Source organism: Saccostrea cucullata, unplaced genomic scaffold, assembly GCF_032062105.1.
Source record: "Saccostrea cucullata isolate Sc308-1 unplaced genomic scaffold, CSIRO_AGI_Scuc_v1 ctg321, whole genome shotgun sequence".
Lineage (NCBI taxonomy): Eukaryota > Metazoa > Mollusca > Bivalvia > Ostreida > Ostreidae > Saccostrea > Saccostrea cuccullata.
In genome coordinates, this window is record NW_026931624.1 from 156,751 (window position 1) to 171,410 (window position 14,660).

Genomic DNA, 14,660 nt, shown 5'->3' on the forward strand with positions numbered 1-14,660 from the left:
TTGCTTGAATCTCATAAAATAAGAGAAGTTATTTTCTAATTAAAATATTATTTCAGAATATTATTTACGCTAAACTTTAGAGAAATTTGTACCCCGCTATAAAGTGCTTGCGGTGAAATGGTAAAGTGATATTTCTTTGTCGCGAGGATTCAATGTATGTTGTATAGCAATTCTGTAAGTTGTAAAGAGTTAACTTAAAACAGGAGAGAATATCTCAGATTTGCATAGCTGTGCGTACCGTCAACTGGAATGAAATTCAGGTTTAATGTGCCACCACGCATCGAAACGTAAACTTTATCAATTATATATGTTTCAGAAAAAGAAATTACAAGTATGTGTACTGAAAATTCGTTTAAGTATTCAAATTTGCATTAAGAAAGTTTGCATATCTTATTCTTTACTTATGCATGTGTTTCATTGATGCAAAATGTGTTTAAATAGGCAATTTATAGTTCATAGGCACTTTAATACCGACAGCAGAAATTTAAAATACATGTATATCATTGATGCGAAATGTGTTTAAATAGACAATTTATAGTTCATAGGCACTTTAATACCGACAGCAGAAATTTAAAATACATGTATATCGTGTAAGAGAATACAAACATTTTATTATCACTTGTATTTCATTAACCATAAAACTTTAAGAAATATGATATATTATGCATATAAATAACAAACCTTTTCAGTTAAATTAAAAGCATGAAAACAACATTTACAATTTCATATATAGCACCTTTTAAACGCATATGGTTTTTGAAATAATTGAACTTCACATTGTTATAATGCAAAAGCAAAATTGTGAAGCGAGACAAAAAGAAATATTTTCTTGTTATTATTTATTTTCATTTTACTTAGCAGTTCAAACATACTTCAAAAACAATAATTGGTATGATTCTGAAATGGTCTTGGATGATAGATCATGATTTTCTTAATGGTTTTTCATAGTTTCTCGCTGTATACATTCGTTTTGTGATACAAAACAGTTCTTTTGTGTGCCTAGACAAAGAAACAGTGCAGTTCATTTCACCTCTGTATTTTCTGTATATCAACTTGACTCTAAAGCGCAGGAAATATAACAATATTTCTCATCTGTTTGACGGCTTTCCATGTTAAAAACATCGTCTCAAGCCACGGTCCGGAGTCCGCATAAAGCTCTCTCCTACCCGTGGCTGCTTGATTACAAAAAGTGTCGTAATTTTGAATATTGACGTCTCTCTATTGTGACGTCATATTCAGTCAGTGGGAAGTTTTGTTTCCATTGCAACAATTGAAATAATCAGTATACAAGGAATATTTCTGCGATTGGATATTGAAAGGTTGCGATAAAGTTCATCATCCAACTATGCTTTACTCGCATTGGTCAATATTTTAATGAGCTACGAAGAATTCTCTCCTCGTTCAACCACGGCCAGAATGGGAGAGGATCGTACATTTTGGCCGTGGTTTGCGACGATGTGTTAAACATTGATCATTTTTTTCAAGGTTACTCATCTGAAAAATTAAAGAATGTTAAGGATATTAAGAAAGTTCATTTCAAGTTTTGTTTTTATTTTCGAAAAGAAATTGAATGAGAAAAAATCTAAAACTTTTGATATTTCATGTTCACATATACCACTCTTGCTACTGATAAGGTTTTATCTGCCTTTTGTTGAATCAATATGGGGAGAGCACGTATTAAAACAGATGATGTCTGTGCAGGAAAATCAGGGATGCAGCATATTTGTGACATGAATTATTCAAAATAGGTCAATAAATCATTTTAAAAATGGTATTCAAATTTTATTAAGTTAGTGAAGAATTTCAATGTGACAAACCAATTCTTTTGAAATGTGAATAAACTTTTTATACCTAACCTCATCAGTTTGTATGATGCAAGCGAATTTGTGAAGAAACAAAAGTACATAGGCCTTTATTTTCAAACAAAAAGCCTTTCTGTAATTTGGGTGTTTTAAAGATGCCTATATTTATTTTTATGCCTCCTCTTTTTCCCAACTGCTATGAAAAAGGGGGAAACAAACATGTATATTCAAGTTGTATTTCATGGATTAAATTAAGGCTTTGATCATTAAACAAGATTGTAGTTAATTTACACTGTAAGAATCAAAAGTTTTACAACAAATGAAGACAATTAATCTTTACACATTATCTTACATACATGTATAATGATAACAAACTCTATATTAACTACTGTTTGCCAAAAACTATTGTAAAAAAAAGTATATACAGTTTTCTTCTTACAAAGCAAAACCAAAACAAGAATTGAACATGTAAAATACATATACAATGTAATATTTGTATTACATCTTCTAATCTTGGCAAAGGTGGGTCAACATATAAAGAAGAAAACTCCTAAAACTTTCTTTCAGAAAAATATTGTTTCAAATCTAAAGAATAAGCTTCTGATTTTGTCAGAATGAAAAAGTCATCTCAGAGTCTTAAGTTACACATTACTTTGAAATTTTTGAAAATATTTCACCATAGAACGAAATTTCTGAATTTCCTTCGGATCATTAAAGATACTTCCTAACGCAAAATTTCAAAGTTTAAGACCCTCAATATAAAATAATTTTATTATCAATGGTAACAATTTTCCAAACAATAACACATAAATTTATTAAACTATGTTTAAGCATTATTGTCCCCGCTTTTGTGAAAGCGAGAGGGCATAAAAACTCATTCGTCTGTCTGTCAGTCAATCCGGTCGTCACAAACATTTTAGTCTTGATCATTTCTTTTAAATATATTGAGAAAAGATAAGGCTTTCATATCACACATTTATAATACTTTTGACAAGACCTTTTTAAACTCTTAAGCTTGACCTTGACTTTGAAGTTTGACCTACTTTTGAAAAAAATAACATTACATTGAATTTGGCACAATTTTTGAAAGAGAAGAGATTATGCTTTCATATTACACATGTGAATTACCAGGGAGGTATTAAACTTTGTGTTAAAGAATCCCTTGTCCTAAGTTAACTAAGTACTTTACCATGTTTTTAATTCTCCATGGAAATAATTATACACGGAAATAAGGTAGCACTGCACGTCTTTCAGACAAAGGAGATGATATGTCACTAATGATGAAAACGTTTGAAAAGATTGCCTGTGATTTACCCTAATATGTCCAATTATGTATAAGTAAAATTGAAACGATAAAATGCATTGGATTTGGAAATTACAAGCACAAAGTACAAATATTTAGTGAAATTACTCCAAACAATGTTAAAAGAACCACCAGCCACATAAAGTGCATGGAGTGCAGTGTCTTATTTTATATAGTTACGTAAATTTAAACTTAATTTTTCAGGTAAGTTTAATCGCACTTAAGGAAAAAAAGTCTTGACCAAACAGAGATCGACAATATGTAATTACTTATGGTATGTGGCATTGACTTTTACATGTAATATCGTATAAGTGGAAGTTTAGCGAGATGCAAATTTAGCTTTTTTTCCTTAAGAATTGTTATGATCTTATTTTTAGCGAGATGTTATCTTATAGGTTATTTCATCAAGTATTCAGAAATTACATAAACAATGGCATCTGACTGCATTTTCAAGTGTCAAAGTTTTCCAAGTGACGATAAAGAAGCCAGATGAAAGGTATATCTGTGTATATATATTATACACGAAACATATATTCCCTTTGCTTGTATATTTTGCTTTTATTTGTATTTTTGCTTTCATTGTTGTCCTTATTAGACAGGACAATACACAAGTACAAATGTGCAATTCCCAGAATCTCACACTTTACTATAATTTTTTTTAAAACAAATGTTAAAATGAGTAACTACTATGCAAATTAACAAATGTTTAAAAGAAATCCATTATAACTTATGCATTTTGATTATATATGCAAATCCATGAGCACTGTTGGAAAGGAGAGATTGGGAAAAAAACCATTATACCACTTTTGGCTTTGCTATTATTGATGAGATAATTTTAAAAGAATTTTCCCATATATGTCTATGTAAAACTTTGATTGTCCATTGTGGCTCAACCCTAACACCGGGGATCATGATTTGAACAAACTTGAATCTACACTTCTAAAAATCAATAGATTCAATTATGGCTTTGCTATTCTTGAGAAGAAGATTTTTAAGAATTTTCCTATATATTTCTATGTAAAACTTTGATCATCTACCCCTGGGGGTTATGATTTGAACAAACATGAATATACACAACCTGAAGATGCTTCCATATAAATATGATCAATTATGGCTTTGCAATTTTTGAATTTTAAAAAAAAATTCCTATATATTTCTATGTAAAACTTTGGTTGGCCATTTTGGCCCCGCCCTACCCCCGGGGTCATGATTTGAACAAACTTGAATCTACACTACCTGAGGATGCTTTCATATAAATATGATCAATTATGGCTTTGCTATTCTTGAGAAGAAGGTTTTTAAAGAATTTTCCTATACATTTCTATGTAAAACTTTGGTCGGCCATTGTGGCCCCGCCCTACCCCTGGGAATCATGATTTGAACAAACTTGAATCTTCACTACCTGAGGATCTTAACCATAAGTTTCATCTCTCCTGGCACAATGGTTCTTGAGAAGAAGATTTTTAAAACATACGACCAAATTTTAATTAATTAATTACTTGACGGTTTTTAAAAGAATTGAATCCCCTTCACCCAAGGATGCTTTGTGGCAAGTTTGGCTGAAATTGCCTAAGTGATTCTTGAGAAGAAATCGAAAATGTGAAAAGTCTACAGACAGACAGACGGACAGCTAGACGAACAGACAAAAAGAACGGAGTACAACAGACAAAATGTGATCAGAAAAGATATATTGAGCCTTGAGCTAAAAGGGTGGACCAATCAGAGATCATAAAAATCCAAGATTGTAAAGCGAATTCAATAGACAATCGTTTACAAACATACAAAACTCGAAATAACATCTGTACAGGCCAGGCAAGTCTTCTTGTGCAACATTCCAGTGACATATAATATACATTAGTAGTCTAGCAGAATACTAGTAAGCCCCTTTACGGTAACATAAGTACTCCTTTTCTTCCGGTGGAATTTTTCTTGATAGATAATTACATTTTTAGAAGAATTGCTTTCACGTTACATGTATCCACAGTATATGATTTTATCCTGAAAAAGAACAATACAACAGTCATCGTCAAATGGTCTATTCTTTCAATAAAAGGGTTCCATGCGAAAGTATCAAAACGTATCTTACCTAAAAATTGTTTATTTGCAGAAAGCCTGTAAGACGCAAAAAGATTATCTACTTATTTACATTTTTTTTAAAATATCACACAAGACCCGTAGTCTTCTTCAACCAGCCACGCTCGGCCAACATCATCTAACGATACATTATAGACTGTGTCTCGTACGAATTTACGTCTGAAAAGGCGGACCAACGATACAGCCACAAGCTGTTTATATGTCTGCACTCGCCATGACGATCACTATACTATATATACATGCATATCTATCACATCCCTTTGGAGTTCGAAAATTATTTGAAATATAATGGAACCATTTTTTTTAAAGCAATATTAAAATTAAGTTTTATTTCAAAGGATTTAAAAAAAATATATAGAAATCCCCAATTACATGCACGTATAAAAGGGGTGAATTTGATATTTTCTGGGGCATACATATAGTATGTCACATTAAAAGTAAATCATACCTACAAACAGAATTATGTGATGTTGAAAAAATGTCTTTTTTTAAATTACAAAACCATTAATGTCTTTCTCAAACAAGATATATTTATTAAAAAAAAAATATTTAAATCTTTTAAGTTCCAAGAAATATTTGAAAATAGTATCACAGTTTGCTTCCATCACTTACATATCATTTATAGTATGTATTCAATGCCACTTTCACAATTATTACTTTAAATACTTTTTTCATTTTTTTTTGGATTACTTTAAAGCACTATAATTTTGCGACAATCCTCTTTTCTCGCGATAGACATTTACTCTTCATTAGAGAAACAAAACTTAAGCAAATAGTGCTAACTATTCTGTATACATAATTCTAAGCAATATTTATATATACGAGAATGATTGTTTGCGAGCACATCGCACGTTATTATTCAAAGGTGAAGAAAGAGTGATAAACAGTACGTTATCAAAAATTCTTAATAAACAAGGATTGTAACGGATAAAATGCTATTCGTCTTTAACTAAAGAATTTTCAGTGTTAAGTATATTGCCTCCTTCCAATGTAATTACACCGAGACCAACAAAAAGTATATTTTAAGATCTATTTTAGACTTATTAATGAAATATATGGATTGAGATGTCTAAAAATACTTAAACAAAAAAAAAATTGAATTATTAAAATGAGGAGCCGGGGAGTTCGTACCTCTTAAGTCAGAGTTTGAATCAAGTCTCTTAAGTGGATTGATCGATCGATCGATCGATCGATCGATCGAGAGAGAGAGAGAGAGAGACAGAGAGAGAGAGAAAGAGAGAGAGAGAGATCTAAAACAAACAAAAAGCCACAGCAATATAAAAAAAACCAAACAGATTTCGCAACTTTTTTGACACATGCATATCTTATTGATGCGTGTGATTCGTAAGTTTCTTCACATGTTTAAAATGAAAAAGAATCAATAAATAAGCACTTTAAGGGGTTTAATAAGTACTTTAAAAGAGTTTATTTAACACTTTAAAAAAATATTATCAATAAGCACTTCAAGGGAATTTATAAATAAAAATCAAAGAAGACGTTTAAAGTTCATAAACGCAAATAAATATGCACTCTGTGTTAGCAAGGGATTAAAATTGTTCATGAGAAAGAACATGCAAAGGATATTTTCTTCGTCAACTACTGTTTATTCTTGTGATCAACTACTGCATGTTTATAAATTAATAGTCTTTATATTAGTCTATCTGGTGAAAAGTTTTGAAAGTGTTTTTTTTAATATAAATTAATTGCTCAACGTACAAAAAAAGAGTTATATGATAATATTTACATCGACTTATGACAAGGTAATGATTTTTTTTGTAAATTTGGGGTGTGTAACAGTTGCAACCGACAGTTGCAGACAATAACAGCATAAATTGAAAACACACACTGGATAAACTAAGGATATCTTCTTGTTCCTATGAACTTAACATAAAATCTTCCTTGTAAAAATATATGTAAATAACTAACAGTATTCAAGCTTAAAAAAAGTCCATTATACAATACAAAACGTGCCAGGAGCAAAACACACACGTTTCTTTAAAAACAATCAGGGCTAGGTGCCATTGAGGAGTGAGCATCCCCTGCTAACCGATCACACCCGCCGTATGTTCCATGTCATGATGGGGGAATAACGGAAAATAACGAAAAAATCAGTCAACAGTTCATTTTGCATATAAAGGCCGAACAATAAGTTTGAACAAAACCTGAAAAAAGACCTGTAACTTTCACTTCAAAGTGCAACCAAGGAACACATTTATCAACTTACGGTTCTTGCAACTGTGTTACAACGCACTTTGAAAAAATTATGATTTTTGATAAAAAAAATTCAAATTGTGCTAAATTTGGGACAAAATCAACGGACTTTGAAGTTGCTTATATAATATACTAGCTATATAAAATATTATAAGTTCATTTACTGGTCTTTTTAGTTTTTAGAACAGAGATATATCTTGAATGCAATTCTCATGCTGTATATCAAGAAATAAATAAGAAATGTCCTTACTCAATTGAACGTCGTGTTTTTGCTTATATCCAAAAAAATATTAAATTGAAATTCATAGTAAAAATGTTTCGATTTACTACAGTAAAAGCTTTGATAGTATAAACATTGATAAATAGAAAATTATAGCCAACTATAGTTTTCTCAAGTATAATTTTGTAGGGAAAAAGTCATTGGCTGTACATTTATCGATGGTAGAAAATGTTGATCTCTTGCATTAGAAAAAAAATGAAAATTGGAAAGCGAACCCAGAAGTTTTCTAGATCTACATATAAACAGACAAGTATCTGTAGTTTTATAGATTTTTAAATGAATTAAATTGAAAGGCATTAAGTCATATAAATTAAAAATATCACACTTATAAAAAAAAAAAAAAAAAAATTCTGCATGACTATTACTATGGCATTCCTAAGGTCTCTTGAGAATGTTGATATAAAAATGAAAAGATTGTTTTTGATCAAAAAAGTATTAAAAGTACAGTTTGTTCTCCCGGAGTGAAATTTTCCTTAAATAGAAGAAGATGAGATAATTATTGAGCAAAAAGCGTAACATAAGAAAACAGTTTTTGCTGATGTTGTGCTTATATATAGGAATATAAGAAAGTAGGAGACCAGATTAAAAAAAAAAACAAAAAAAAAAAATAAAGACCAAAATTTATTTTTACAGATATCTTAGAGAATGGCTTCGGTTAGTCCTGAAAATAATGGCTTAGTGCAAGGTAAGAAAGAATAATTCTTTAAAATTGATATCAAAAAAAAGGTAAGAGGCAGCTTAACTGTGAATATCAAATATGATAAAGGCATGAGCTGTTAAAGAATTACTAAAAAGTAAACCGTGAATTTTGATCGCGTTTTTTTGTACAAGATTAATTGATTTAGATATGAGTCAAATTATTTGATAACAAAATAGTGTCGTCTAAGGATAGAACATATTTTCATGTTACTAATACAGGTATCAATTGCATAATTTGAGTTTATAAGTAGATTAAATATTTTTTTGAATTAGGAGAGATGGATTATAAGAGTGGGATGAGAAAACGAACAATTATTTCAGTAGTTCTTGGACTCTTCTTAGCCGTGGTTCTTACAGCTTTCATAACAATTTTGGTGATATATCTGAAAGGTAAGATGTCAATCTCTAACAGTTAAAAAAGATAATATATTGATTACAACACATACTCTGAGGCACCCCCTGTCCGATATTACAAATGAAATATTTTTGAGAGCAATCATAATAAAATGCAATGTTTCACATTCACTCTCGATGGCTTGAAATTGTTTTTGATTTCTCGGTTTACTTCACATCCCTCGAACTTCTATATCTTTTTAAAGTTCTCTATCTCTCTATACAAGACATTGGTCTCGTTACACATATTTCATTGTTTTTTACTCTCTATTTCTCGAAGTTTTGATTGCGCGTGTATAAACGGCAATTAATTGTACAATAAATGCAGTCTGAACTTACTTGGACAAAAGTGAACTTCAGAGGCTGGCTTGGAAGTTTACATAAATGACACTACACCCATGGGTGGTCCTAATGTTGATATAATTAATTGCTTATTATAAAATGTGTAAATTATAAGCGAATTCGCAACTTATTTTGATTTGAAATCGAGAGGATAATTTTTAGAAAATAACTTCGTTATAGACGTTCGTATCAATACGTTTCAATAGACTTTGAATTTTTATAAGAGTCTACATAATCCCAGTATGGCAAACAATGCACAAGACTTTCGGACATTGTTTTATTCATTCAAAGCTCGATCATTCTTGTTAATATAAAGAATATTTCCTGTAAATATAATTGAAAACTTGCAACGACTATATTAACATATTCTTCCGGTATCTTTAATAGTAGAACATTAATGATCGAAACTGTATATTCCGGATTCTATTTGCTTTCTATTTCTCGAACCCCTTGATCTGCCGAACTTTTTCTGCGATCCTTTGAACTTCGAGGGATCGAAACTCACCTGTAAATTCATACTTTATGTGCCGCACCAAATAAAAATGACCAACGACATGAACAATAGAAATTGTCAAACTTTAGGGACAAACTGTCCTTTCCTGGGGACAAAGAAAAAAGTAAGGAAGTCATAAAATCAGAGAGAACAAACAAAATGTTTGATAACAATTAAGTATGGTAGAGAGCAGAGGATGAAGAAATTTTTATTAAAAAAATAAACAATAGAAATATTGTGCTTTGAGCAAGTCAATGATAAGATTAAACGTGCTTAAAGCCCTATGTTTTAGTTATAACTTTCATACTTTTTGATATGCATTGAACTTTTTTTTTACTGAATGGTTCTTGAATTGATAAATATAAGGCCACACCAATAAAATTTCTTTTTCTTCGGACAACTGACCCCCAAAAATACGGGCGAGCGAGCGATTTGATAATTATAATATTAAATTTTTAATCAACAAAATTTCCAGGCGGTGGAGTAAAACAACGTAGCGGGCGATTATATATTTTTTGTTTTCCTTTACATTTCTAGGGAAAATCATTACCAAATCTTTTCCAATTGCCCTGATCATGTAAGACATTCAATATTCCAATGTTTAGAGTATCATTAGGGCATTTTGGTACGTTCCTCGTTTCATAAAGGTACAAAATTCTGTAAATAAATCTCCAAATAATATAGAATATTAACTCTCCTATGCACCCCAAACCTTTGGTGTTTTCTGGGATCCATGTTTTTGTCCTGTACAAGATTTGCTTGGTTTAATACATGTACATTTATCACTGTTAAAAATTGTTTGTTACCTCCATCTTTTACATCTATTTGAAAACAGTGTTAACAAAATGTGATGTGATCAAGACTGTGAACAATCAAATAAAACTGGTCAATTACAACATATAGTAACTGACAAATACATAATAAAAAAATAATTGGCATAGAACGCAAAATAACAAGGTTGATTATCAGTAATAAAATGAGAAAATATCATTAAAAATCAAAACTAGTAGTGTTTTTTTTTTCTCGACCAATCAGATTCAACTAAGAAAGTTGATATTACTATTTATCATTTTAATGCCAATAGTGATATATGTTTTAAAATAAGGTATCAAAGATGTTTAAATATATTCTGGCTAATTCACGACAGCTTGGAATTAGTACACGTAAACATGGAATCTGTTGAAGAATTGTCTAAGATGGAAACGGTTTTACCTACAACTTGCATGCTCTGTGGTTCAACTGGCGGGAAATAGAACGGAAATTTCCGGAAGCAGGAAATTTAAAATAATATTATTTTTTACGTTTCTCTAAAATACGAGCGGGCGGGTCCGACAAACAAGAAATTTTATTGGTGTGGACTAAGACATATTTGAGGTGAGTTTGCAATCAAGCCGTGAGTTGTGATAACCTTTGTTAACTTTTGAGGATAGGGTATATCAATAATCAAGGAAAAGGTTGGGCTACAATAAGGTTCAAGATTTTTAACATATGCATGTATGTATATATATATGATACAGAAATAGATTCTTTAAAATCTTTTCAAATCACGCAATATATAAACGCAATCATCCTCAGGTAATGTAAGTTTATTCAAATGAAAACCTCCGAAAAAATAGTGCCATAATAGAGGATTAAAGTGCTAAATAGGAAAATTATATAAAAAATGTTTACACTGTACACTTAAGTATATTGTCCTGGCCCCAGGATCATGAAACATCTTAAACTTAAGTCAATGTTTTACTTAAATGTTGTGGAAGTCAAGCAGATCAAAATTAAAACATGTTTCAATATGAAATTTTAAAAAATCTTTATAAGGTTTAAAGATAAGATTAAGAATGAATACATAAATGTAAAAAGTAAATTTACAAAACAATGATAGTTTATCTAAACTTTAAATCTTATCTTTAGACCTTAGAAAGTAACAAATAACTTTTAAAACATCCCCCCTTCCGACCATTCAATTTAAACGTCCTAGTCCGCCATGTACAACAAACACAGCCCGAATTCTACCATGCAGTAGGTTTATCAATGTCTTAACCTGAGCAAAATAAATATTCTTGTGCATCTTTAAATACCTGTTTTTCAGATACTGAGGTCGAATTTTCTCTAACTTGGCGTAGTGTAACCCTTGGACTTCCGGTCAAGGAACTGTCATTCATGCTTTTGAAACACATGAGCCCGAAAAGTCGTTATGTAGTGTATATTTGCATCTATAGCTCTCCCTTTTCTCTATTTTGAGAATTTCCAACATTAGCAATGAAAATGCGTGCTTTCAGTTACTTTGAGGAAATACAGGCATCACATCCGGAAAAGAAAGAAGGATATTTTTTTCCGGAATTTTAGTACAAGACTTATGATTAACAGGTACAAAACCTTGAAAACCCAAAATATTGTCAATAATTTTTGATTTTTGGTCAGGGGGCTAAAACTCAACTTCCGGTAATGAAATGAAAATCATTCAACCGTTAAATAACTGATTTGGCAAAGTAAAAGATGTCCTAACTTTTTTGGTACATAGTTATATCCCGTACATAATTTTCACCCCTTAAATTAGGGTGTTGCGTTTCTATTGACGGTGAGTATACATAGCTTTTGATCCTTTTTTGCAAATATCGAACGGAACTTTTTCTGTAATCTAATGTAATATCATAGCTATCCACATAATTAATGGCTGGTCAAATATTTTATCTTTGGGACAATGTAGTGAAAACATTTTATAATGTTTATATTTTTTCAAAATCTAGACTTTAATATGTATTTTTAACATATGCATTTTTAACATAAGAAAATTAACTGATAATTTCTCTCATGAATATTTGATTAGGAGAGAACATAAAAGAACGAGAAAACAGTGGATTTGAAGGTAAGTTTTACTTTTTTCTATTGTATCGCCCTTCACAAACCTTTAGTCCATGAGCCACTAGGGGTGGACGGTACCATTTTGGGTGAATAAACTTTATAGTGATATTTGGTAAGGTATACCCCCTAATTACATTTGTACTGAGAAAATGTATGATAGCATCAAATCTGTTGTGGCTTCAATGCCTGAGACACAATTATTGCCCTTTATTTGCTCAAACATTGTATTATGAGCTATATATATTTGCAACCTGCAAAGTATTAGTCACACAGTTACCAAATGTGATGGAAAAGTCTACAATTACTCAGAGATATGATGATTATATTAAAAGGGCATTAACTGAGTTACTAGCCTTAAATTTAACAATAATTGCATATTTTTACCACTTTTATTCAACAATTACATGTATCGCAAAAAACTGTATAACGAAACAAGATAAGTACCAACACACATATACTAGTTCAGTTATTCGTCCGTCGGTGACGAAGATGTCCACTGTCTCATCTTCGTGGACTATAACTGCAAGTGAATAGGATATCTCAAACCAGTTTATTAAGAAAAGCAATTCTATGGTTAACGTATTAAAAATAAAGCAATGTTAAGCAGAAATTTGAAGCAAATTATAGCAAAAAAATAAGTTTACCTCTATCAGAGTTGCCAATTGTAATAAACATGCATAAGGTTTGATTACAAAATCAATCACATATCTCAAAGTAATAGAGAAATGTGAATGAAAAAAAAAATGTTAGGACAGGATGAAAATTACCTATTTTTTTCAAAAGCATTTATTGTCAATAATTTTTTTTTCAGTTATATTGATTCCAAATGATTTTTCACAAATATAATTGTGTATTTCAAACATATTGCATTCATCATTGATTTTCTTTTTGAAAAAAAAGTTTCTACTAAATTTTTTGGAGATTCTTAAAAAAAAAATGAAAAAGATTTAATGGGCCCAGTGGGAAAAAGTATAAATGTGGCAATTTGATTTCCTGGTAACCTCCAACCTCCAAGAAAAAATCGAAAACATTCTCCATCTTTATTGAAATTAAATGGGTAAGAATTGATGTTAGCATGTTCCTGTATTTTAAAACTTCTATATCTGGAAATTCAGACCTTTACAGCAAAACTCGGTTATAACGAAGTCGCTGGAAACTATGAAATTACTTCGGTATATCCGTAATTCGTTATAACCGTATATGAAACTCATGAAATTTATATAGCTGGGGATCCAAGATGACTTTGCTTTATCCGTGTTTGTACTAAACGAGTTTTACTGTATTTCTGTTGTTGAATCGAGTCGTCATACACATTTCTTGAATTTGCAGTTCATATTCAGAAAGTTATCAAATCATTTCAATGCTAGTACTTTTTCTTGCAGTTAATGCATGTGACAACCATGACTGTCAGAATGGGAATTGTAGGGCAGACAAATCCAGAACACGAGGATACATGTGTAACTGCACTCTTGGATATGTTGGACATAATTGTGAAGGTAATCTGTCCACTACTTTCGAAGTTTATAAAAGCAACTGCATCCGGTAATGATGGGCTGTTTTAGGTTTGTTTGTTAAACAATTTATTGAATTAATATCTATATGCATTGTCCACATCAACTGTATAAGAATGTTGATGTGCAAAACGGGACTTAGATATGTGTTTCTATAGCCGATGCATGTAACATCACCTATTGTAATAATGGAGGCAGTTGTGAGGCGGACCTGGCTAGAGTACGAGGATACAAATGCCGTTGCAACATAGGTTATGTCGGAGAAAATTGCGAAGGTAAAATGCTTATTATTCAGCCCAAAGAGTCTCTAATAAGTCTTCTTTAACGTTCAAAATGTGTTTAATTGATATAGATATACAAATATAAATCAAAACCCATTTTTTGGGTAAAAACTATGATTTGAATTCTTAACTCTCGAAGACCATTTGTATGTGAATAAGATTTTTCTGTTTCTGAAGTCAAAGTATGTGAAAACGGCGAATGCCAAAATGGAGGCACATGCGAAAAAGACCAGTAGAGAGTAAAAGGATACGTTTGTAGTTGTGCCCCTGGTTATATTGGTTACGATTGTGAGGGTAAGCTGTCTATTTCTACAATGTCATTATTAGCAAACATATTTCATTTCTCCATATATTTAATTGACAACGTGGATAAAAGTTACTTATTTAAATTA

At 30.9% G+C, this 14,660-nt stretch overlaps 1 protein-coding gene across 1 annotated transcript in view; it reads left to right on the top strand.

Moving 5' to 3' along the window:
- The window catches only part of LOC134233155 (adhesive plaque matrix protein 2-like), a 49,070-nt gene extending 34,510 nt beyond the window's left edge, over positions 1-14,560 (top strand). Inside the window, exons 6-8 of the mRNA XM_062715150.1 lie at positions 13,859-13,972; positions 14,146-14,262; positions 14,446-14,560. Of these exons, the coding sequence (XP_062571134.1) occupies positions 13,859-13,972; positions 14,146-14,262; positions 14,446-14,504 (290 nt within the window). The 3' untranslated portion in view covers positions 14,505-14,560. The remainder of the gene's footprint in view (positions 1-13,858; positions 13,973-14,145; positions 14,263-14,445) is intronic.
- Positions 14,561-14,660: the final 100 nt, after the last annotated feature.